Raw genomic sequence first — 23,995 nt, forward strand, 5'->3', positions numbered from 1 at the left:
GACACTGTTGCTTCAATGAGAGGTTTAGTCATGGAGTTTTAGACCTGGCATAAAGGCTCTCACTTTTTTGGTGTATTTTGTTCTAAAAGAGTACCTTATCAGACCTATGTCCTATTTTTATTTCCTTTCTTTTGTTATATTTGTCTTTATTCATAGACGGCACAGCTGCTCCTTCCTTGTCACCTTGTGTGTGAATGACACCATGTGGCCATGTTGGTTAGCTGCTAAAGGGAAAGATGAGCAGAATTATATATTTTTGCCAGAAATGTGTGGCTGTAGCTTCACACTTCTTCAGCTCAGATTGACATAACAGAAAAATTAATTTGTGTTAAGATTGTTTACATGATGGCCCATAATGAGGCACCATTGTTTTTGGTGGTGATTTCGCCCCTTTGAGCATCACTCAAGCCACTTCGTCAAGTAATCAAATCTTTCTCGCCTGTGCAAATCCAGTTGGAGATTAATGAAGCGAACTCCGTCTGCCATCTCCAGCCATAAAGCACAGTGGATTCAGGAATCAGTGACATAATCAGCTCATTTAGCTGAATCAATATCACGGGCTTAGATGTGCCCTTTCTTCCAGAAACTGTTGGAAATATTACTCTGGGACACAGACCACTAATTCTGGATAATAAGAACTGCTCGGTTTCAAATATTACCACAGGTGCAGCACCCTTTGTCGAGATCCTTAATACAAAAATCATACAGTCATCAAATTAAATGAGGGTTTTTAAAACCTGATAATTCCCCAGCTTAATGGTTCAGTTGCTTCAGAGTTAATAAAACAATTCACTGTAATGTGGGTCACAATTAAAAAGTTTTCCCACCTTTATATTGAAGAACTTCGAGGAGGGAAAAAGATCCATGTGGCCTGTGAAGTTCCTCTCAGGGGGAGGAGGGGGGGATCCAGGTTAATTAGGGAATTAGAGGTAATATGCTCATCTGTCTTAATAAACTCTGTTGATGTGCTCTTGAGCAATGCCCTTAACCTCCATCTGTTGCGGTGCAGGACAGCAGAGGACTGGGTGCGCTGGCTGCTAGGTCCCAGATGTGAGTGTGTGTATCCATGCAGGTGTGTATACACACTTGGCAAACCTTTCATGGACAAATACAAAAAAAATTAACATATACAAGGATTCATATGCCATGGGAAATTATGCTATTATTTAGTACTAAGGTAAAAAATATATATACATCAGGACTACCTTTATAATGCTTAGCTGAGTCTCCAGAGTCTTCTCCATTTCCCTTTTGTGACACGTGAGGATTTAACACATGATTTCAACAAAGAATCATAAATCATGCTAAATTCTTCTCTTATGTACCAACTGCCTTCCATAACACAGACTAGAGGAAATATCATTTTTGGGCAAATGTAAGAGCCACTGATTTAGGAAAAAAAAGGGTGAGAAATGCATGTCTAGGTGACCAGATTTTTGAAAGGAGCAAGTCCTGAGCCCTTAGTGGCTCACAGGCTGCCCCCACCAAACACACACACACACCTATAACAACCTCTTATCAGACAAAGAAACACTAAAATTTCATAAGCACTCACTGCAAGTTATAATAATGACTTTTTTGGGGGGGACAAAGCTATAGTGAGATTCCCTGGCTGTGGTCAAGATCAGATCACGCCAAACTGATTGTAGACAAGTGATAGGACAGTCTTTTATTTGCATAAAGGCTGCCACTTGAGAAGAATAAAAAGGCAAGTTATAACAATACAAGACTTCATGTGTTGATGTTACGAGTCAGGCAAATTCAAGATGAGTTGCACCGATAAGCCATAATACTGAATGAAACAAGTGCAGTTCCACAGAGAGACACCAGTCATTTAAAGGGCCATGAAAAGTTCATATATTTTTCTCCACGCTGGTTCATATATTCATTTTTTTTTTTTTTTTTTTAGCAAAGTAGAAAATATAAAGTCCTCTCAATTTAGTTCAGGGTCCAGTTTCCCAAAAGTTTTGGGAGTACTAAGATCTTTTGGGTTTCTGGGATGCTCCTTTTTGAATATTTGAGCTAATAAAAATCACATATAGCCCGCAGGCATGTTCAATTTTGAATGTGTTTTTACCCACATTACAACCTTTTCGTCAAATGACTGCAGAATTTTAACAAAAATGACCAAGTAAGTCCTTTCAATTGATGTGAATAAATATGTTGTCACACTTAATGCAAAAAATAGAATGTTTTTGTTTTGTTTTGTTTTTTAAATATATAAAACTGGGTTTGAATATCGGTATTCTTTTCCACCATTAAGCTAATTACCAATCTGCTAATTAGATACCTCTTATTTGGATTGGCGCAACCCCATTAGTACCACTATAAGTTAATGGGCAAATCATGTTTTAATGCTTAAATGATCTTGGCAATAAGGAGCTAGCACAGTTGGGTCACATTCAGTCAGAGTTTGGTCATGGGTATGTGAAGATTGTTCCAAGGGCCCATCCATAGTTCCTCCTCATCCGACTGCGTTCTGTCACTCGGACATTCCAAGGGCTCTCTCATGACGAGCCCACCGTCATCATCATCGTTACTGCCGTCTATCTTTGACTCTCTCTCCTCTTCCTGCCCCTCGTCTCTCTCGTCCTTCCTCCCTCTCTCCAGCGTGCCCTGCGGCTGTTCTGTGCTGCCCTGCGCGGCTTTGAGCAGGTTCGATTTGGACGCCAGACTCTCAGGGCCTGTGTTGTTGGTGCTCGTGGAACCTAACGAAACACCGGAATGTCGAGTGTTAAATGTGTTCAGAGTCTTATTGTTGTCGGTGTTGGAGAAAGAGGAGGTGGCAGTCGCGGAGGCGGCCAGTCCGGTGCTGTGGAAGCTGCGCAAGCTGTTGCAGCCGCCATCTGCTGCTGTTTTGGGGTTGTTGAGGGGCATTCGTTCCTCTAACGTGGCAGCCATTTTGTCCAGTTTCTTAAAGTGCTTGGCCAGCCGCGAGCTGAGAACGGGGGAGTTGAGTTTGAGGTTGTTGGTGGTGTGAGTGTGTGAGGGACCGATGGCAGTTACCGAGCGTCTGGTGCGGATGATGGAGCCGTTCTGGGCAACATAGATGCTGCCGTTGACGTTGGCATGGCTGTTGAGGGTGGAGGATAGGCGGTTGCGCTGGGTCTCTGGCAGGCTGTCCTCACCAGTGGAGCTTGTCTCATATTCCCGGTCTAACACCAACTTGATCCGACGCTTCCTGCTGCCATACTGGGGAGAAGGACACACACACACACACACACACACACACACACAAGTATCATGTCAATAAACAACTCAGAGACCTCATGCATGTTCCTCACATGGGACTTAATGTGTTGCTCTAACAAAACAGAATATAATGCGTCAAAGCTAAGACAGCACCATTGGTTACATTTTAACCATTGTGTTAAATAAAGATACATTACTTTATCATGCAATATACACTAACTAAAGGATAGAGGATAGGATAGAAAGATATTTTCCCACTTAACTCCAGTGCAATGTATTCATCTGGATATTTTCTGTATGATTTTGGACAGGTATCCAGTCTGACCTGCCTGTCTCCTAGTAACCCAATATAATGGGGCTAGATGGGTATTCCTTTGTGGAGATCAAACCAAACAAAATTTACATGTGAAAAACTCATCAGCGACGTCTCTCTCCCAAAACAGTAACTCAGATACCCACCATATAAAACAGCCTTCAAGAGTGAAGAGTTTCATTGGGAACTATTTCCTGGAAACCTCAATGAATCACGCAACAACTATCCACATAGATAAATTGCACTATGGGGTAGTAAGAAAATCTCTTTTTGTACTACAGGTGAAATGTTATACACTGGTTTATACTAAACTGTAATTTCTGCCAATTCCAGTCAGATAATCACAGTTTTTAACAAAAAGTCAAGGCAAAAATGTTGTCGTTAAAAAGACCGTTTCACTCGCATTTCACTGCAAACACACTTCACAGCAAAGACAGATGAGCGCAACAGTGTCTCCTCCTTTTTTCTGTCTTTTAGTCAGGTAGAGATCCAAAGCGACAATTCTTCACTGAAGCCTAATGTCGCTCTGCAAAACAGTGATTAAGCAATATGACACTCATCATTAAAACCAATATTGGTGGATTTTTTTCTTTCCACCATGTGACACTAGGAAAACCTAGCACCACAAAACAAGGTGATCCACCCTGGCTTTTTGGTAAGGGGGGAGAAAACACTGCTGTGCACATACATAGGGTGAGCATCATCACTCATTACAACATAAAGCTTTTTTTTTCCATTTAAAGCTGCTAGACAATACTAAAGAAAGCATATGTTCAGCACTGCAAAGAAAACTTTCCTTCCAGTTAACAGGTACCGGAAGGTTAGACTGATACCGAGAGAATGATAGATACACAAATGACTGATGAAGAAGATTAAGAGAGAAACAGCAGCGCAGCAAAAAGAGGTCAGTTTGCAGAGAATAATGATCATTGAGCCGCAGCTGCAGGGAAAAGAGATGCTGAACGGAGAATTTTCACACAGGAAAAATGAGACAAGTTGTCTTCATTTATCTCAGGGAGAGACACGCGATCATAGGGGAAAACAAGACCACCACCAATAGTCGCGATGGTGAGACAGATGGATAGCAAGGGAGAGGGAAAGGAGATAGGATGATTGAAAAAAAGGACAAAAAATAGAGCAGAAGAACGAAACAAGAACCATCGAAAGAGTTACTCGGAAAGGGCAGAAGAGGACATGCTGGCAATTTAGACTCCTGCGAATGTAAATCACAGCGAACAAGGAAACAGAGAGAGATTACAGTAATAAATTCCACTCAGGTAACGACTTCAAACCCAAACCAGGCATTTTCACCAAGATCTTACTTAGTGGAGAGGAATTTAATCTCGGAAGCTACGGCCTCATCTGCATTTCAATCACCCGACTCATTTTCCGAATCCCCCTCTTCTTCTCCATCCTCCTCATCCTCATCTCCTTCCTCTGTTGTCTCTGACTTCCTGTTGTCATGACTACCGCTTCTCTCTTCCTCCTCGGCGTCCTCTATGATAGGCGGTAAGTCATCCGAGGCGTCCGTCATGCGCGAGCTGATGTCCGATTGGCGTGCGGCTCTGCTGGAGGCCCGCCTTCGTGATGACGGTGGCGATGATGCCGATGTCCGATCAGGCTTCCCCTCCTCTTCCTCCTCTGACTCTTCCTCTTCCTCACTCTCTTCCTCTATAGTTTCATGTGAACTGGAGGAGTGTCTGGAGGTTTTGGGCCTAGAGCTGGAACCTGAACTTGAATATCTGGAACGGTGGCTTTTCGAGTCACTGCTGGTGCTTCTCCCTGTCGCCTTGCTGTGTGAGGATCGGTTGCTCTTGTCTGAGGATCTGCTGGCTACCGACGATCGTCTGCTTTTGCTTGAGCTGTCACTTTCCAGATCTTTGGCACTACCGCTTCTGCTTTTACCGCTAATACTGCTACTGCTTTTGCGGCTATGACTGCTACTCCTCCTCCCATTTGAGCCTTTGTGTGATTTTGAACTTTCTGAGCTTTTCCTGCTTGAATCTTCACTTTCCGCCTCTTCCTCACTCTCCAATCCCGACTCTCTTTCAGACTCTGACCCCTCTTTCTGCCTTTCCTGTCCACCGCTCTCCGACTCTCTCTCTGTGTCCGATGTTCCCGCTTCTGTTTCAGAGTCGTTTTTTTCTGTGTCTGTGTCATCGTCACATTTGGCTAGAACTGATGAGGTGGGGCTGCTTGTCTCAGACACGCTAAGTTCGGAGGGAGACTCTTTACCGACACTTCCGGTTTCCGAGTCACTTGGCTCGGCAGCGCTGTCCCGAAACCTCGGCCTGCTTTTCTCTCTCTCCCCCCATCCATCAAAAGACCTATCTTCCTCTCCAACCTCCCTCTCCCATCTCCTCCCCCTCCCCCCTCCCCTGGAGTTCCAAGATTTCTCGGACACCGATGCAGAAATGCTCATATCTCCTATGGAGCCATATCTTCCCCTACTGTTCTCTGCTCCCGTATCCCAGCTCTCTCCGTCTCTCCACCCCGCCTCGCCCACCCTTGCCGGTCCCTGGAGCCTTCTGGAGAGAGAGATAAGACTGAGGGCCTGGCTTAGCTTTTGTTTCACCAACGGGGGTTTGCTGGCTTCTGTCGACGTCTGGAAATAACTCCCATCGATGACCATGCTGCCGTCCAGGCTGGCTGGCCGGTGAAAGGACGACAAACCGAAGAGCTCGGCTTTGTCTTCTGCCCTTCCTCCTTCTCCTCCTCCGCCATTTCTCATTCCATTGTTTGTCATGCCATTTCTGTCACTTCTTCCCCACGTTTCGATTTCTCTTCCAAATTCTCCTCCTCCCCTTCCCATTTCTAGTTTATCATGTCTTCCTCCCCACTTTTCTCTCCCCTCTCCTCCTCTTCCTCCTTCCCCTTCTTTCCTCCCTGCATCAACTCCATTTTGTCCCACCCCTATACCCTCTCTTTCTCTCCCTCCTTCATGTCTTCTCCCTCCATTCACCTCTTCCATCGGTCCAACTCTGGCTTTGTTCCAGGGTGGATGGATGGTGGAGGGGTGTCCGTTCATTTTACCCTCAGAAGATAGCAGTGAGCTTAGCCCCATCCCGTTCTTAAGGCTGGTGGCCATCCTGGAGCCCTGGGGCTCTGTTTTAGTGGTGGCACTGCCCTCAAATGCTTGTATTTTGTCATGGTCACTCCTGGGGGGTCCTGGAGTCTTTCTGGGCAGGGCACGAGGAGGGGGCTGGAGGAAGGCAGGGTGGGGAGCAACTCTGCCTCCACGGAGTGGTCTCTTTCCACGTCCCAGTACCTGTTATCATGGTGATATTTTTTCCAAAGCCAAATCAGCTAATTTATGTGAGGGACAAATGAGACACATACTGTACATAATGCAAAATGGACCACTATCTGTTAAGCTGCAGTAACTACATTTTTAAGCGACAACAAGCCTACTTTTTCACACTATCTCAGCTCACTGGATTATCAATATAATTTCTCTTTTGTTTCTATTCTGTTATTGTGTGTTTACCTCTCCATCAGACTCCTGCGGGCTGTAGTAGTAGCTGCCATCGTCGTCAACAATCACTTCTCCATATTCATCATAGAGGCCGGTGGGTGAGATCAGCTTCCTGCGACTGCCATACTGAGGGAGGTCATAGCTGGAAAGAGAGGGATTAAGAAACAGAGAGATTTTTTAAAATTCCATAGTAACTAATATTTAAATGTTATTCTTCCACCAATCATTATAGTTCCAGTTCTGGTATGAATAGTTTAGCGTGCATTTTAAAATGGTGTCAAACATGACTCAGCCAATCAGAACATACAGTGATCCATTTTCTTAAAAAAAAAAAAAAATCCACTTAGCTGATGCTGTTCTCTGGAAACAAAGCAGTAGAAGGTATGGCAATTTTGTGGGTGTCTAATGATAAGCAGTGTCGAGTGACTTGCTTGAGCATTGCTGCTGTAGTAATGAATAAGCATTTGTTGCCAGGAAACATTTTGTTTGCATATGTTTGAATAGATTTTTCTCCCTGTGCCTTACTTTGTTGCATCTTGCCCGGAGCACAGCCTGGCTACACTGGCCAAAAAAAAAAAAAAAAGAAGAAAAAAAAGTTGTTTATTACCACTTGGGCACCATGCCCTGCAGCATGTTACTTGTTGAGCCAGTAGGTCTTCAAGTACATCCTGGAAACAATATGTTCCTGTGTGATTAAAGTAACAACGCTGCTGCAAGTCCTCCGGCACTGTTGCCTAACAGAGTTGTACAAAAAGTAGCCTTGAGTAAACACCACTCTTAAAGTCGAGTGCAGCCATCAGAATAAGCTACCATTTCTGAATCCCATTACCCTAAGTAGCCAAGTAATAAACAAATGGAAGGACTAAGTGTAAGTGGACATGGGATATTAGTGGGTGAAAGACAGGGGAGGGGAGCCGGTTGGTGGGTGGGTGAGAGAAGCAGAGAGAGAGAAGCAGAGAGAGCGCGGGGCAGTTGTAAAGGTTATGCAGTTATAATCCTTACGGTATGGACTGTGAGCTAATGTAATGAGTCTTAACCCTCCACTAAAACCTGCTTATAGAATTTCACAGTCATTAACCCCAGCTCACACAAATGCACACACACACACGCGCACACACACAGTCATTTTAGCTGCACACTCCAGAGGACTACATTGTCTGTCTCTGATTGTCAGTCTCATCAACACTTTAAACACTTTATCTTTCTTGTGCTGTTTTCGTCCTGCTTTCTGTCATTCTTTTTCACCTTTCTCTGTTTCTCTCTCTCTCTGTCCCACTTCCGTGTATCACCACTAGGGTGCAGTAATGAACTAAGAATCACTTCGCACAGTACAACAGCACCAGGATCACTACTATTGGAGCAAGACTGAAGGAGTGACTCTGCAGCTATGGGGTGTTTCTGGTGGCTCGCCACATGCCAAGTGTCGGTTTTAATGTACCTGAGCCCCAGGGAGGGAGATTACCTTTACTAAGTAAGGGGCCTCCACATGAAACATTTGTTTTGATATCGGTCACAGAGTGGGAGGGATCGTTTTAAAAGGACAGTGGGTATACTGTTAGTAACAAAAATTCAAGTTTGGTTTGAGCCCCACATCACCGTTTACAATCACAAAGGGCTGTATGGGCCCACAGTGTACAACAAACCAAAAAGGATGATATCTGCTAACTTCAGCCCTCATAGTGGGAAAGAAAACTCTCCAAAAGATAATAGAGAAAAAAGGAAGAAATCTTGAGAAGGACCACAGAGAGAGAGAGAGAGAGAGAGAGAGAGAGAGAGAGAGAGAGAGAGAGAGAGCCCTTCCTGGCAAGTCAGGAGTGAAACAGCTGCCAACCAAATGGGCAAAACGGAACTCATCATAAATTCATAAATTTTTCTACTTGCGCTTCAGATCTGCTTCTATTTTATTATTATTATTTTTTAAAGATAAACATCAAAACATTAGATCTGTGCCACAAATGGTTTAAACTGTTTTCTGTGGCTGTAAATCCAAATTCATGTCAACGGGAAAACGAATTCCTGCACACAGAGAAAAGCCAATTTTAACTCCTATGAGACCACAATTAGCTTTTTTCAACACAGATTAAAAGGCAAGGTCGATACGATGGACTGCACAAGTCCTCCAAAACATTGTTAGCTAATTTCTATAGCAATGGAAGTAAATTCTGAGAGTAATAGCCCCATTCAGCCATTGATTTGCATTATCTCCGCTGACGAATGCTAGCAGGAAGCTGGTGCCAACGTCTTGGAGACAAAGATTCAGGCGTGAAAACTTTTTTGGAAGTCCTCAGAGGCGGCTATAAGCTTAGTGTTTTCATTAGGATAGGCTTCAAGAAAATCCTGGACCTTATGTTAAAAATGACACAACAAACGCACACACCCACACATACACACACACACACACTAAACGCTGATTAGATCCAGATCTCACAGGGTTAAAAAGTCTGATTAGCTGCTACTGTGTACATACAGAGTCAGACATGAGTTTGTGGATGTTGCTCTAAGCCACCAGCATCTGGCCCATTGTCTGCTTCCACGGCTGGCTGGCTGATTATCTGCTATAGTGATGCTAGGCAGAGAGAATTAGCTGTGTGTGTGTGTGTGTGTGTGAGAGAGAGAGAGAGAGAGAGAGAGAGAGAGAAAGAAAGAAAGGGAGAACAGGGGAGTATCTATGTGTTGGGGTGTGAGTGAAAGACAGAGTCAGTGCAATTTTGAGTGTGTTTGTGTGTGTGAGTATGCATGAGAGATAAAGAGACAGAGTGTGTGTGTGTGTGTGTGTGTGTGTGTCTACGACTGTGTATTTGTGTGAGTGTGGGTGGGTGTATAAAAATCAAGCTCCCAGGAGTCTGCAGCTAAAATTATAGAAATTACACAATGCATCACAGATGGCAGGCTGGCTTTGGAATTACGCGCACACACACACACACACACACACACACACACACACACACACACACACACACACACACACACACACACTCACACACACACTCACACACTCACACACTCACAGGATACACACTTGGGAGGAATGCAATGAGTCTTTGGAGGTCTTGTTCATGAACACTTTGATGTAATAGTGTGTGTGCATGTGTGTGAGTGTGTGTATGTGTGTGTTTATTACAGGCCGGGTTCAGAATTATATACACATACACACACACACACACACACACACACACACACACACACACACACACATACTCGGGAGGAATGAAATGTCTTTGGAGGTCTTGTTCATGAGCTCTTTGATGTAATGGTGTGTGTGTGTGTGTGTGTGTGTTTGTGTATGTGTATGCGTGTGAGTTATATTGCTATTTCTATGCTTTTATACGATGGCTTGATGCTTTTCAAGACCAGGCATCCAAGGAAACACACACACACACACACACACACACACACACACACACACAGACAGACACACATACACACACACACACACACACACACATGCACACATTGGGACAGTCACTTTGCCCAAAACAATGAATTGGAACAAAATCACTGCAGGGAGACGCTCCTCAAACTCTCTCCTGCGGTTAGATGAGGCTGTGCCAAAGACTTGTGTTAGAGGAAATAAGTTCTATCAGTGTTGTTGCAAATCCCACCACTCGATGACGGAGGTCAATAAAGGCAATAGATTCCTTAATGCCACTTTAAAACACAATGAAAGTAGGATACACTCAAATGCCCTCAGAATCCCCCCATATTTACTCAGCTCTCCGTGCTAGAAAACACTGCAGCTGAGGGGAAATTTCTTCCATCCTCACAAGAGCGTAGTTCATTCAACTGGCCTTATATTTTACTAAAAACAACAAACATGCAAATAAACTGCTATCCCACCACAATTACTGCACAACACATCACACAGCAGCTATCTTGTTTCTCACTGCCACTACCCCACTGCAAGAAAAATAATTCAATATTGTATTTCCTCAATTAATGGTCAGAGCCTTTATTTATCTCAACTGCAGAGGTGCCAGGCCATTATTGGAGGCAGGCTTTTATTTTTGAGAGAAACAGGCCTTTATTTCTAATTTCCTCTGTTTGATGGGTGTATTTGCTCATATTTTAGTACAAAGTCTTTTTTCGGAAACCCTTGTTGCATTATGCAAACTCAACGCTTCCTCTATCCATTTCAAATTAAAAGCTCTCTAGCGTTTCTGTGGAAAGAATCCCTTCATGTATGGATTTTATTGTGAAACATTTGCAGGACTGTTTTGTGTAAAATTCAGTGCTTTACGGCTCCACACAATATTTCAAATGTAGATACTGCCATCTTGTGACACTTTTGAGAAACCTGCAATGACTGAACAATAAATTGTCGAAAATAGCAGGATTATGTTGTTGAATTTATTAAAGTGGCTGGAAATGTATATTATTGTAGCGTGTTGAGGATAAGTGGGCGGAGCTACCCAGCTTGGCATGGGGCGATGGACTGTTGCCTGGTCCCGCTTCATTGTAGTTGTTTTCCAATTGTATCTAGTTGAATTGTATGTGTTTTGCTCATCATTAGTATTTGTTTTGTGTAACAGTAATAGTAATAGTTTTACATTGTATGCGCACCGTGGCTGTTACTGTCTTTGTGAATGATGTACTTCGCTCCTTCTAGGTCAGTTTGTTGTGTTGGTCATTTCCTGGTAATACAATAAAATGCTTAATGCCACATTACGCTTTACTGGCACTGGAAGTTTAACCACCTGTTTTAACCCCTGACCTGCATTTAAGACGTGGCCTTTAATTGTGTCGTCCACACCTCAAGCCATTATTGGAGACGTGGTTTTGAATTGAGCACTGGCTTTTATTATCTTTATTTGGTTAAAATAAAGATGATGATTTTTGGTGGACCTTTTTAAAATATCTAGTGTGCCAGAGTCCACTTGGAGTATTGACACCAAGCTTTACAAAAACTTCAGGAAGTCTAGATAAAGGTGTGAAAAAAATGAAAAAAAAAGGTGATATTGAATGACAGATTGGTAACCAACAGGCCATGCAAACATGCACAGCATATTCATACAGACAAGCAGTCATGCCTACACACACACAGAGACTAACCCGTGGTCATAGTTGTAATAATCTTGTGTGTAATAATCCTGGCCGGGGTCGATGCCTGACTCCATAGACAACTCCTGTTGGATTGATAGAGCATGATTAGCACATACACACTGCACACACAATGCATAGACCCATCAACATACAGATATTAGTACACTGGCACCACATACATATATGTCCGCTACCATGCTGCTGTACTAATTTAACTGTATCTAACGCATGCTCCATACACCCCATGCAGAGCTACAGCTCCCCCCACACCCACCCACCAACACAGGCTCAGAAAAAGAGACAGAGTACCTCTGGTCTGAGCAGAGAGGGTCGCAGAAGTTGCTGTGTCTGCCACAGGGAAAGATAGGCAACAAAATGACATGACAAATGAAAGAGGATACGAGCTCTCCTCCAAATGCCATATATCTATTTTGGAAAATCAATACTTCATGTTCCTCATTCAATTCCTCTGAAATATAGAGGGTCCAGTCTGTGTGTTTGTTTTCATTTTATGTTGTCAATCATTTTGTGAGAGTAAATATTACTTTTTTTTTTTTTTTTCCAGTAAGTGGATATCATCTTAAAACTGAGGTTCTCAGTTTTGCGGCTCCAAAATAAGATCCATCCTGTGAAAAACTGAGGATTATTATGGGTTATGCAACAGCTACAACTCTTAAACATTATCAGTTCATGTGTCAATTCAGAAATGAATATGAGGTAAGATTTGTTTTCCAAAATTTCTATTTAGTGTTTTGGAATAAAGACCTTCAAATATTGTCAGTATTTTGCATCTTCCAAAGCCAACTTTTTGGACATTGAGGAAAAAGTAATAGAATTTTCTCTCTTTTTTTATGCAGGTGAGACAATGTCAGCTGTCAATTATGTAGATATACAGATGTAGAAAATAAGAAAATAGATACAAGGCACCGATGATACGCCCCACCATATCTTAAACAGACAGGTGTAAAGAGAAAAAGAAGAAGCTCCACATCTGAGAGAAAAACAGAAAACACAAAAAAACAAAACAAAACACATGCGATGGCAGTTTGCAAGCAAATAAAGACACCTACCTCATGTTGCCCATATCCACGCCTAGAAGAAAGTGAGAGATAAAACAGAGAGACAGCAGACAAAGAGAAAAGCAAAAAGACTAGTAACCGGGACTGTCACATAAGCCTGTCATAAAAAATAACCCTCTTGATCTGGTTGGGTGTTAATACGTGTCAACCTTTCACTGTGCATTTTACTTACTAGAGAGGAAATTGGATGTTTAAATCAAAAGCCAAATGGAATTGGCCATTGGAAACATTTCACACTTTTGAAAAGATGTAGAATTCAAAGCAGTTTTCCCAAGTGGAAATGAGATGAGATGCAATGCATGAGTTTGTGTGTGTGTGTGTGTGTGTGTGTGTGTGTGTTTGGTGAAAAATAGAGAGAGAGGGGGAGACTAAACAAAAGAACAAAAAGTATATAAATGTATTTGTGGTACTCTGCATTCTGTTGGTGTATTGTGTAATTATTCTGTTATATAAATGCCACATCCCATTTACAATCCCATATGAACTTATATCTTATTCGAGAAAACCAGATAAATGGGTAATAGCTCATATGAAGTACATGTAAATGCGCTGGCTGATATCCAACAAAAAAACACATGAAAACGTGACCACTGCTTAACTTTTGGTGGACATTGGTTGCCAACTACCAATTAATATGGTTGTACAGAGCTGTAATCAATATGAAAATTTTGTGTATCACCAAACTAGACCAAAATATACAAGACGTTGGCCATATTTTTCATATTGGTTGGGTCTGTGAGCCTGTGTGCTCTTGCCAAAATCTCCCCATTTGCCTGAAACGGGCTTTTCAATGACATTTGGCGCACATTTGTAAATCATTTGTCCACCGGTGAGCTGGAGTGTGACTACCAAGGTGACGCTGGCCGCCGCAGCGCTGTGAAGTCATGGCAAGGACGACACTGGCGGAGACGATGTAAGAAACAAAAGAAGAGCAAAGCTTAACATGCAGCGGATGAGATGTGTTCAAAAACATGGCAAGCGACCAACTGCAGGAGCTGCTGCTGCGTGAGCCAATGGGAGGAGGGCAGAAAAGCTTGAGCGTGTGCAGAAGTATAGTTACCCGGCCCTTAAAACCCTCCCCTTAAACCTTTATACTGCTTTTAAGAGCGGCTAACCTAAAAAGAATTTCATAGTGGACCGTTTAAAATGGTTTTACCACCCTGCCAAGAAAAAACTTATGTGGGCAAACACCTAATACTTGTAATGCTAAGATATTAAATATCAGCACAAAATATTGGCAGCTTCAGCAAAATAAATAGCCTCGTGAAATTGCTATCAGCCCTCAATAACCCATATCAGTTAAACCATAATTTAAGCTACCATCAGGAGCAAAGGGACTGCCTGCACAAACAGCCAAGTTGAGACAACAGCCAGGCTGATAGCGGTGTGTACAAATACTGTAGGTAGGTACTGTTTACAACTGTGTGAAAATGATAAGATTTGCTGTTCTGTGAAACCACAGTAATGAATTGTTAAACTTGTGACAGACCAAAAAGAGAGAAACAGAGGAAAAAGACAGAGAGAGAGAGACAGTTAGATGAAGCGAGAGAGGGATAAAGACACAGAGAACACACAAGAAAGAGGAAAACAATAATGCGGGGATAAGTGAAAAAAAGAAAGACAGCCGAGGGGAGAAAGCCCGGAAAGAAGAGAGGGGCAGAGAGAGACAAAGAAATGAATAATACACCGAGAGGAAGACAAAAAAAAAGAAAGAAAAAACAAAAACAAAATCTTTGTTCATGTGTCTATGTGCCAGCAGGACCTATTGTTGTGTGAAACCAAGGTAATGAGCTGGCAAAATGAAGATGTATCACTGAACAACAAATGGTGACTTTTAGAGGATGCTGTGGATTCCTCCTTTCTTTTACCAAAGCACTAATAGACACATGCACACATACACACAAACTAGCTACTTGGGCATTTCATTAAACAAAATCAGACAATGAGATGATCTGATTATTGTGCCTCCTAAATAGGCCCACTCTGAGGAATATCGCAGCCTTTCATTCAGTGTCAAAATGCAGCTTTAACTGAATGCCGGTGCTTCATAAAAACAGGATTAATAAAGGTTTGGGAGGCTGGATGGACGACATGGATACAAAAAATCCTGAAATAAAGTTAGCAAGTTGAAAGTCCCAGGCAGGTTAGGGTGATAGCCAAATTAGTACACTGACACTGCCAAAATTTTGCACAAATTGAAATTAGGTTGAGATTGATTTATAAATTTGTGACACAAGGCCAATATTGGCCTTTTATTAAAGGTGCACTATGCAAAAAAAAAAAAAAAAAAAAAAATGCCAAGCGTTGATTGTAGTGAGGAATCTTTGGACTCAAGTGACAGAAAAATGTGGAAAAAGCATGCAATTGGATAGTTAAGTCTACCTGGTTCTCGTTATTGGCCCAAGTCACTGATAGACGCTTATTCCATAAATTTGTCAGTTGAGTTTGAAGAGTCCTCACTTGAAACAACCCTTGGCAATTTTTGGCAAGCGACAGGGTGGCTAAAGCAGCAATGTGCAGGTTTTTGCATTAAATAAATAAAGATCCGTCATGTGTTACCACTCTGGGTCTGTGCTTGGATGATTTTTTGCAGCATTTCAGTATCAAAATGCAGCGTTAAACAAATTACAGTGCTTCATAAAAACAAGATTAGCAGGTTAAATAAATATATGGGACGTTGGATGGATAGCAAAATGAATAGATGCATCACCGGACAGCTAAATCTGCTGTATATGAACGGGTGGCTGGGTGGATTGATGGAGAGATGGCTGGATAAATGGATGAAAGAGATGGAAAGGCCGTTTCTGTGGTGATCTACAGTTTTTTTTTCCGTGAAATGGAACAAATCGAAATGATCCTTCTGTTTCGCTGTCATTTTGAGTGTGCGTGTGTGTATCTGTGTGTGTATGTCTCCCGCTTACAACTGCCATCAGTATGTACCTGGCGTTGTGTATAGTCTGGGTTAGTTGGTGTGTGTCTGCAATTTTGTGTGTGTGTATGTGTGTCCATCACTGTGTGAAGATAAGTCTATCTCCATGTCCTTGTTGCTCTGACAGTCACATTATTAGTCCTCTCGAGACAAAAAACACAAACAGCTATCTGATCTCTCTCTCACACTCACACACACGCATACACACACACACACATCTGTCTTGATTGACTGTCGCTCTTTGTGTCCTCTCCATCCTGTCTCGCAGTGGATGTGTGAGACAGTGAGAGAAATATTATTAGCTCTTAAAGAACCGACTCACACTGAGACACTCAATAACACTCCCGCTTCCTGTCCCCCCTTTTTTCCTCTGTCTCCATTTTGTCTCTCCCTCCCCTCTCACAGAGCTACTGTAGTCACAACACCAAGTCCTCAGCAACTCACCCCACTCTCTCCTTCCCCCCTGCTCATCGTCTCTCTTTCCCCTATTTGTCATCTCCTTTCTTCTCCCTCTCCTTCTTCTCTCTGCGCCCTCCCTGTCTCACTCTCTTCCCCCGCTTCTCTCTCTTCCCTATGTCAGCCCTTTCTCTCTCATCCCACCCCCACACCCCCTTTTTTCCTCTCTCTCTTCTTTCTCCCCTCCCCTCTTTGAGGCTGCACTGTGTAGAAAATAATGACTTCTAAAATAATCACATCTCATCGCACATCCAGAACATAGCCCTTTGAAGCGGAGCAAACCATCAGTGAGTCAAGAAGATGCCTCTTTGTACTGTAAATGTGGTGAGAGCGCAAGACCACCGCAGACAAATAGTCATGTTCCAACTTCAAACAATGTTCCAGGGAACCAATTTTCTTCTTTCCACTTTATTTATTCAGCACTTATGATATATCATAAACTTACTTTAAAATTTCAAAGGTTCCGACTCCCTGCCTAAAACCACAGAGAGCAGGTTTAAATCATACAACAACACAACCTCACCACCCTCTGTGCCATTTTATAAACATTTAACCAATACTCTTATCCACAATGGCTTACAATAAGTAAGCCTGTGAGGGCTCAGTGTCTTCCTGAAGGACACTTTGACAGGTCACAAAGATGCTGCTGGATGCAAATTGTGCTGAAATACGGCTCGTTTGGTATATTATAATTTCCTTTGCTGCTTCCTATCGCTCTTTGTTGCTGTAACAGCCGGGTTTTCCCACAGGGATCTTTGTTGTTGCGAGGATCAAACCTGTGACCTGTGACCAATTGCCAAAGCCTCCCTGCAAACTGTCTGTTTTTTCCCCGCGTCTCTCAATTCAGTTTCAATTAAATGCAGTCTGCTTTATTGACACGAATGCTGAAAAAGAAAAATATTGCAAGAACTGTCTGTCCTTTATCAAGAAGGAACAATAAGAACGGACTAGTTGAAAGCATGGAGGCAGAAAGTTTATATGAGACAGTCAAGCCACTGTGTGTGTGTGTGTGTGTGTGTGTGTGTGTGTGTGTGTGTGTGTGTGTGTGTGTGTGCGTGTGTGTGTAGCATCTGAGGCTGAGTGCTAATCAAAACATTTCCTTCTTTGCCAGTCAGCTGAAACAGTCACATTGCTGTGGATGTGTCTGTGTGTGAGATGTGTGCTTGTCTACAAGCAGTAAGTGTTACTGCGCACACATCTGAACATTTGAAGTATATGTAATGTGTTTCCTAATATCAGCATTTTGTTTGAATGAAAGTGATAGCACTGTTTGTCATAAAGCACATCATGAACTGCATGTTTATGATGTGCTATATGATGATAAAGATGTTTGTCATGTATCTTATGTCTGAATGTCTCTTTTTTGTCCTCTTCTATTCTCGCCCCTGTATTTGACATTCTTATATCTTTGAAAAGTGTAGGGAAGGAAATAATCATTTATGGAAGTTCTCAGTTGATGTTAAAATATTAAAATTTCAAGTATTATAGTGCCAATAGTGTAGTACTGAATTTATCTACAACCAAACACCTAACTGTGTTTGTCTTAGTGCTACATAGGACACTGTCACAGGACAGCAATGCTACATTTCATTAGTTTAATTTATTTTAACGTCTTCTCTCATCCCAGAAGAGTAGCTACTCCTGATCAACCTGATTACTTTTATTTATGTGCAGCATTGCTGGTGACAGGCACAGACTTTAGGATGAGACTTGGCTTACAAAGCATGTACATGTGCTTTTTTTCATTCACTTTTCCCCACTCAAAACAGTTTGTTGAGTAAACTGCAAAACCACTTTGCAAAGTAAACCAGATCAGAGACATGGCAGTTTCTCACTGAAATGTTTTCAGTAGGAGACCGTGTGCATGAGTTTTGCTCCACACTCTCTCTGGCAAGGTTCCATCAAGATAATTGAACTGCACAGATTCAATCATTGTCAATCACTGTCACTGTGGATCAGCTTTGCACATGCTTATGGAAGAACTGCTTCACCTGTTTTCCACCCTGGGCCATTATTTTGAAAATAAAGAAAAAGGGGGAAAAATAAATAACACAAAATAAATGTGATACAGAGATTCAGGACAGATTCAGGACTGGGGACAGTAGAGCACATCCGGTATTCTCAAGAGTTGGCTGTGTAAGTAATTCAATTATTGAAGTCAAATAAATTTGTCTTGAATAGTTTGTTTTAGTTAGCACCACTTATTTTATTGGAAAATAATATTTAATTTTCAGGCTCTTGTCTCTATTTGCAATACAGGTTTTTTCCCAACATACCTGTACAATGATTTTAATGAGGAAACCCTTTTATAAAAGTAGTCATTTTTAGTGATACTCACTAGAAAAAAAGTTCATAAGATTTACATTTAAATAAATTTAATAAATTTAAATAACTATCACCACATATACATGTGTTAAACATACATATACTGCAGCTATGCACCTTCCTACATATTCATACATGCCACTGAAAATATGTTCCTTGAAAAAAAAATATTAACACAAGCTGTTGAACATGAAAGACAGTAATTTACCATTTTGAATGCACATAAAATATAAGGTCCAAGTTTAGGTATAGGGCAAAAATATATCAACTAAAGACTTTGATGAAAAAGAGAGACAAGAAAGATGATTTAACACAGATTGAACAAGACACGAGGATTTATAAATGTATCTATAAAAGCAATTAACAGACAGAATGAGAAACAGACACAGACAATAGATAGTGTTAACTTCAAAAAAATGTTTCATTTTCTATACACCCTATGTCTCTAATTTGGTTCAAAATAAATTTAGATTACTTTTTCAATTGGACAAATCAAACAGCATAGGTTGTTTCAATATTTGCTGATGGCAACTTGTGTTGAAAGGCAACACAACTGTGCACCGCGCCAAATTAGAAACACAAATGAAACATTCTTTGAAGACAGTTGGGCTATTGCTTGGAACAGAACCAGCTCTCGCAAATGATGTTAGATTATGTTAATGAAAAGATCTGTAACCTCAGGTGTTGCTAGGTTACCCAATGGGTAGCTTAGCAACACTAGCAATGGGTGTTGATGGTTAATGAGATGGCAAGTCTTTGTAAAAAAAACGAAACGTGAGGGAGATAATGTCCCTGGTGCTGGTAGCCCTGTGACAGCAAGAATACAAAAATGTTCCATGCAAAGTTTGATGTAAAAACTGGATATGCAAAGACTCTCTGTCCGATGCAGTTTCATCCAATTGGCAAGGTTAAGAGTTCCTCTTTATCCCTTTCTCCCTTTCCTTCTCTTTATTCTAACAACTCATACAGCTTACAAGGATCTGCAAATAGTCAGGAGTCCAGAGATTGTGTCTTAAAGCCAACCTGGGCTGGGCAGGAGGATGGCTCAGTGGGCTCTGGGACTGTCCTGTAATCGGGTGACAGATTTACTTTTCACAACAGAAAATGCATCTGTCAACATCCATGCATCCAGTTAAAATTTTCTTGAGAAAGACAGTGACCCTTCATAAATCCCTGACTGTAATTTGTTCTTGACAAGCTTGTCAGTTAAATAGCTTAAACGTAAAATGTTAATGTACTAGTTGAGCCAAGAGAGGCTACAGTACAGCTGACGAAGAGACATTTCATCACTTCTATCACATGATTTCGCAGCTCCCATTGGCCATTTAAGCCACTTTCCCACAGTGTTAATTAAAAAAGAAAAAGAAAAATCCCTGAAATGTTGTTTTGGAACTAAAGTAATGGCTGAGGCAGATAATGAGTAAGACCTGCCAGCGACTGTTTTGGCGTTGTGGTGGGAGCCAGGCTCAGTTCTTCCTAGTAAGCATGGAGATAGATAAAAATGGGGACATAAAATGTTGAAATAAATGAAGGCAGTCCAATAAATCTGGCTTTACCCTGAGTATCCTTTCCTGTTCCTCTCCAACCATTCCCTAAATCCTTCTTCTACTATTGGTAAAAAATAAAGAAAAACAGTAGAATACAATAAGTGAGAGGTAAAGCTTTTCTCAACTTTTCCACTATTGCTTTACTGCCCCCTTCTTCTCTCTCTCTTCTCTCTCTGCCTCCATTTTACCTCCCCATCTTTATACACTTGCAACAAGTACTATAATTTGAGAGGAGAAATATTTTCTTTCTTTTAAGTTTATATTAGGACTACTTTCTTTTCTTTATTGTGTAAAAAACAGGAAGTCATGTTGGAAACACACAGCCATCATGGCAAAACTGTCAAAATCATAAAAGATTCCAACTGAGCTATTTTCAGCATCAGTCCCTTGACAGCTCCACAGCAACTACACAACAATAGTGAGAAATTCCCCTTTGTGTGCACACAAATCAGAGGGATGGGGTTGGCTAGAGCACTGTAGACTGAGAAGGGAATCGTTTCTCTAGCTCTTCCACGATGGAGTTCATGTTCGGGTTGGGCTGAATCTGTGGAGGCGGAGGATCTTCACCACCACCTCCTCCTCCTCCTCCTCCTCCTTCCACTGCTCCTTCTCTCTCCCCATCTCCTCCTCCCACTATGGTATCCAAGGAGTCAAGTGAAATAACAGAATCCATGGAGGCCCGGCTCTTCATGGCCTTTTTGAGTGGGATCTGTTTTTGATCTATCTGGCTAAACATATTAGCCACCGACTTCTCAATTTCTGCAATGTTGTGGATGTTCTTCAAGATTCCTTTCAGCTCCTTTCGAGGGGGTTCAGGTTCCACTGGGAGTGGTGGAGGTGGTGGCCGAAGGGAGACGGGCCTCAGGGTGGGTACCTCTGAGAGTGAAGGGAGGACAAAAGTGGACGGGCGCAGGAGTGAGGGAGATAAAGGGGGAGGAAGAGGAGGGGGTGGGGGAGGTGGTGGAAGTGGGGGAGGAGAAGGAGCAGATTTTTCTGTATGGTTGGAGTGGGATGAATTGGGAGTGGGAGGAGGAGGTGAGGATGGGACCTGAGGTGGGGGAGATGAGGGAGGAGGAGGAATGGGGGTAGGAGGATGTGAGTTTGGTGGGGGAGGAGGAGGTGAGGATGGTGGGGGAGGTGGAGGTGAAGATGGTGGGGGAGGTGGAGGAGTTGAAGGGGGGTCAGGTATAACCTCCAAATGAACCTGATATCTGGCATCTACACTCTGGTTTCCTGTTAAATTTGCACCAAAGCGCCGCAACACTGGAGGAGTTGGCTTGTGACTCGGTGGCGGGGTCCCGCCATCACTGTGGGTGATGATGATACTTGGGGGACCTTCCTTGGCCTGAAAATTTGGGACAGAGTGGGTCACGGTTGGTTTGTGATGCTGCGGGGACTCAGGAAAAACAGACAGCAGATAATCAGGTGATAAAGATCCTCGTGAATCTCGGCTTTGCCTCTGTCTCATTTCCTGGAGTGCCTGCTGCTCAAACTGCCTGGCTTGTTCTTTGACTGTCAACTTGGGTTCTAAGCTTGGGCTCCCTGTCAGGTCTGAATCCAATCCACGGTCAAACCCGGAATCCATACCCGCATCTTTGCTCTCTTTGAACTTGGCCTTTAGAAGCTCCAGCTCCCATTGCACAGGATCCATGACCACTTGGCGCCTCAAAGCATCGTACATCTCCCTGCGATGCAGTCTTGATGGAAGAGTCCAGCTATGTCCACCCCCAGATCCCCATCCACTGTCACTGCCACTGTAGCCACCAAATCCCACATCACCTCCAGGGGAGCTGAGCCTAAACCAAGCATCCCGAAGACCCTTCCTGGACGGGGAGAAATTCCCAAGAAGGTCCCTTCTTCTCTGGCTTCTTCCAAGAGTCTCTGGACTGCTCAAAGTCCCGTCCTCATGGTAAATGGGATTTTTAGTAGTAACAGGGTTTTCATCAGAGAGAAATGTGATGTTGGACTCAGATTTGGGCAGGTTATTGAGCACCCCTCCATTGGCAACACACTGGCGGTGGGCAGCAATGGCCCGTGTGGCAAAATCTGAGATCAGACGTTGACGGTCACCTTCATCCAAGCTGTCACCACAGCTGCCACCACCACGGTTTGACCGACTGGTACACGGATGGAGGAATGAAATGAAAAAGAAAGATGGAATGAAGGTAGGAACAATGAAAAAAGATTCACTGATTAAATATTAGGGAGAGGAGGGAAGTTGTGAAATGGATGGGGGAAGATTTGATTACACAAATCAAAGTCAGTAAAGTGGGAGATGGAGAATAAGATTCAAATGAAAGAGTGGGAATACATAGGAGAGATATCATTTTGATACTGATGTGGTTTGAATGATAAATTTAAAAAAAAAAAAGAAAGTTTTGAAGAGTGACAAGTGAAAGATGGGAGGGATAAAACAAGAGAACATCTGGTACAGGGGTCGTTGGATAAACGAAATGGAAAGAAACATGAGATGAGAAATGGAATGGGATGAGAAATGGAATGAGAGGAAAGAGATGCAGGATCTTTAAGGAGGGAGAGGTATTTTGTCTCCATTCTGTTTTTAGGAGAGAGTGGTGACAGATGAAATCTTGAAACATAATAAAAATGGAAAAACCAAATAACTGAGGTGCAGTAAAAGGGCTGCACTACAGGGAGGCTATTGCATTACAACAATAAACAGTGCAGTATCTGCTAGACTAAAATCAATGATAGAGGGCCAACATTTGGAACCAGTGTAGATGGACAATTTGTCAACACCTGCATGCAGCAACAAAACCAATCTTCCATGATACCTTAGTTAATTATTGTCTGCTACAGTGACCACATTGATTTTGTCCCATTTGAGAATCTCCATACCTCCTTACCTGTCGAAGGTATCTATTAGCCATCAACACTGCCTCACAAAAGGTAGCCCATGCATCATGATCAGGGTGGATATTTCATCATTAATCCACCAACAGCACAATCATTCTCTAGCAACAAAACTTTACTGTGTGATCTACAAAAAGGTCAAGTAACACTGCATCTAGGAGGAGTAGCCATTGATGCATACCACTGGCACAAAGGCAAAAACTAAAGCAAGAAAATGACGGTTGTCACTGTGGCGTCCAAGAGCTCACAGATCTGAAATAATTTTGAACAGGGTGTACTCACTTTAGTCTGTCAGTCATGAACGAAGAGATGGATGGATGAGAACAAGAGAAGATGGACAGATGAATAGATCAGTCAAGATGAGAACAGGTAAAGAAACATGATGAAATAACGACAAGATATGATGTTATGACCTTTAAAGTTGTGAAAGAATAGAGGCAGTCAGTGGAAAAGGTATTTGGACATTGAAAAGAAATTCAAGTTTAAGAGTACTCCAATGGTGGAGTGAAATTAGTTACATTTTCTGAAACACCTGGCATTTGTCAAAATGTTTTCAATAGTTATTCATCCTGGGAAAGCTGCCTCACTTATATTACTCACACTCACACCTGGCAGCTGCCTTTAGTGCAACCACAACCTCAAGACACTTTAGGATTAGTGCCTTGCTCATTGCCTCTTTAATGGGACCTGTTGATGGAGGGGAGGGTATTTTCTTAACCACTTCACCAAGCGTAACAGGGATTCCAACTGGCAACCAAACAATCATGA

The 23,995-nt window shown here is 42.3% G+C and overlaps 1 protein-coding gene across 6 annotated transcripts in view; it reads right to left on the bottom strand.

The window, feature by feature from the left end:
- Positions 1-1,845: 1,845 nt before the first annotated feature.
- The window catches only part of LOC115378093 (protocadherin-15-like), a 290,200-nt gene continuing 268,050 nt past the window's right edge, over positions 1,846-23,995 (bottom strand). For 4 of the 6 annotated variants that reach the window (XM_030078231.1, XM_030078233.1, XM_030078230.1 and 1 more), the window contains 6 exons: positions 13,091-13,112; positions 12,330-12,368; positions 12,030-12,103; positions 6,993-7,122; positions 6,468-6,773; positions 1,846-3,192 (listed from right to left, as the gene is read on the bottom strand). In XM_030078231.1, the coding sequence (XP_029934091.1) occupies positions 2,407-3,192; positions 6,468-6,773; positions 6,993-7,122; positions 12,030-12,103; positions 12,330-12,368; positions 13,091-13,112 (1,357 nt within the window). In that variant the 3' untranslated portion in view covers positions 1,846-2,406. The remainder of the gene's footprint in view (positions 3,193-6,467; positions 6,774-6,992; positions 7,123-12,029; positions 12,104-12,329; positions 12,369-13,090; positions 13,113-23,995) is intronic. The other 2 variants (XM_030078234.1, XM_030078235.1) reach the window with 2 other exon arrangements.

The sequence above is a fragment of the Myripristis murdjan genome, chromosome 19 (genome assembly GCF_902150065.1).
Source record: "Myripristis murdjan chromosome 19, fMyrMur1.1, whole genome shotgun sequence".
Lineage (NCBI taxonomy): Eukaryota > Metazoa > Chordata > Actinopteri > Holocentriformes > Holocentridae > Myripristis > Myripristis murdjan.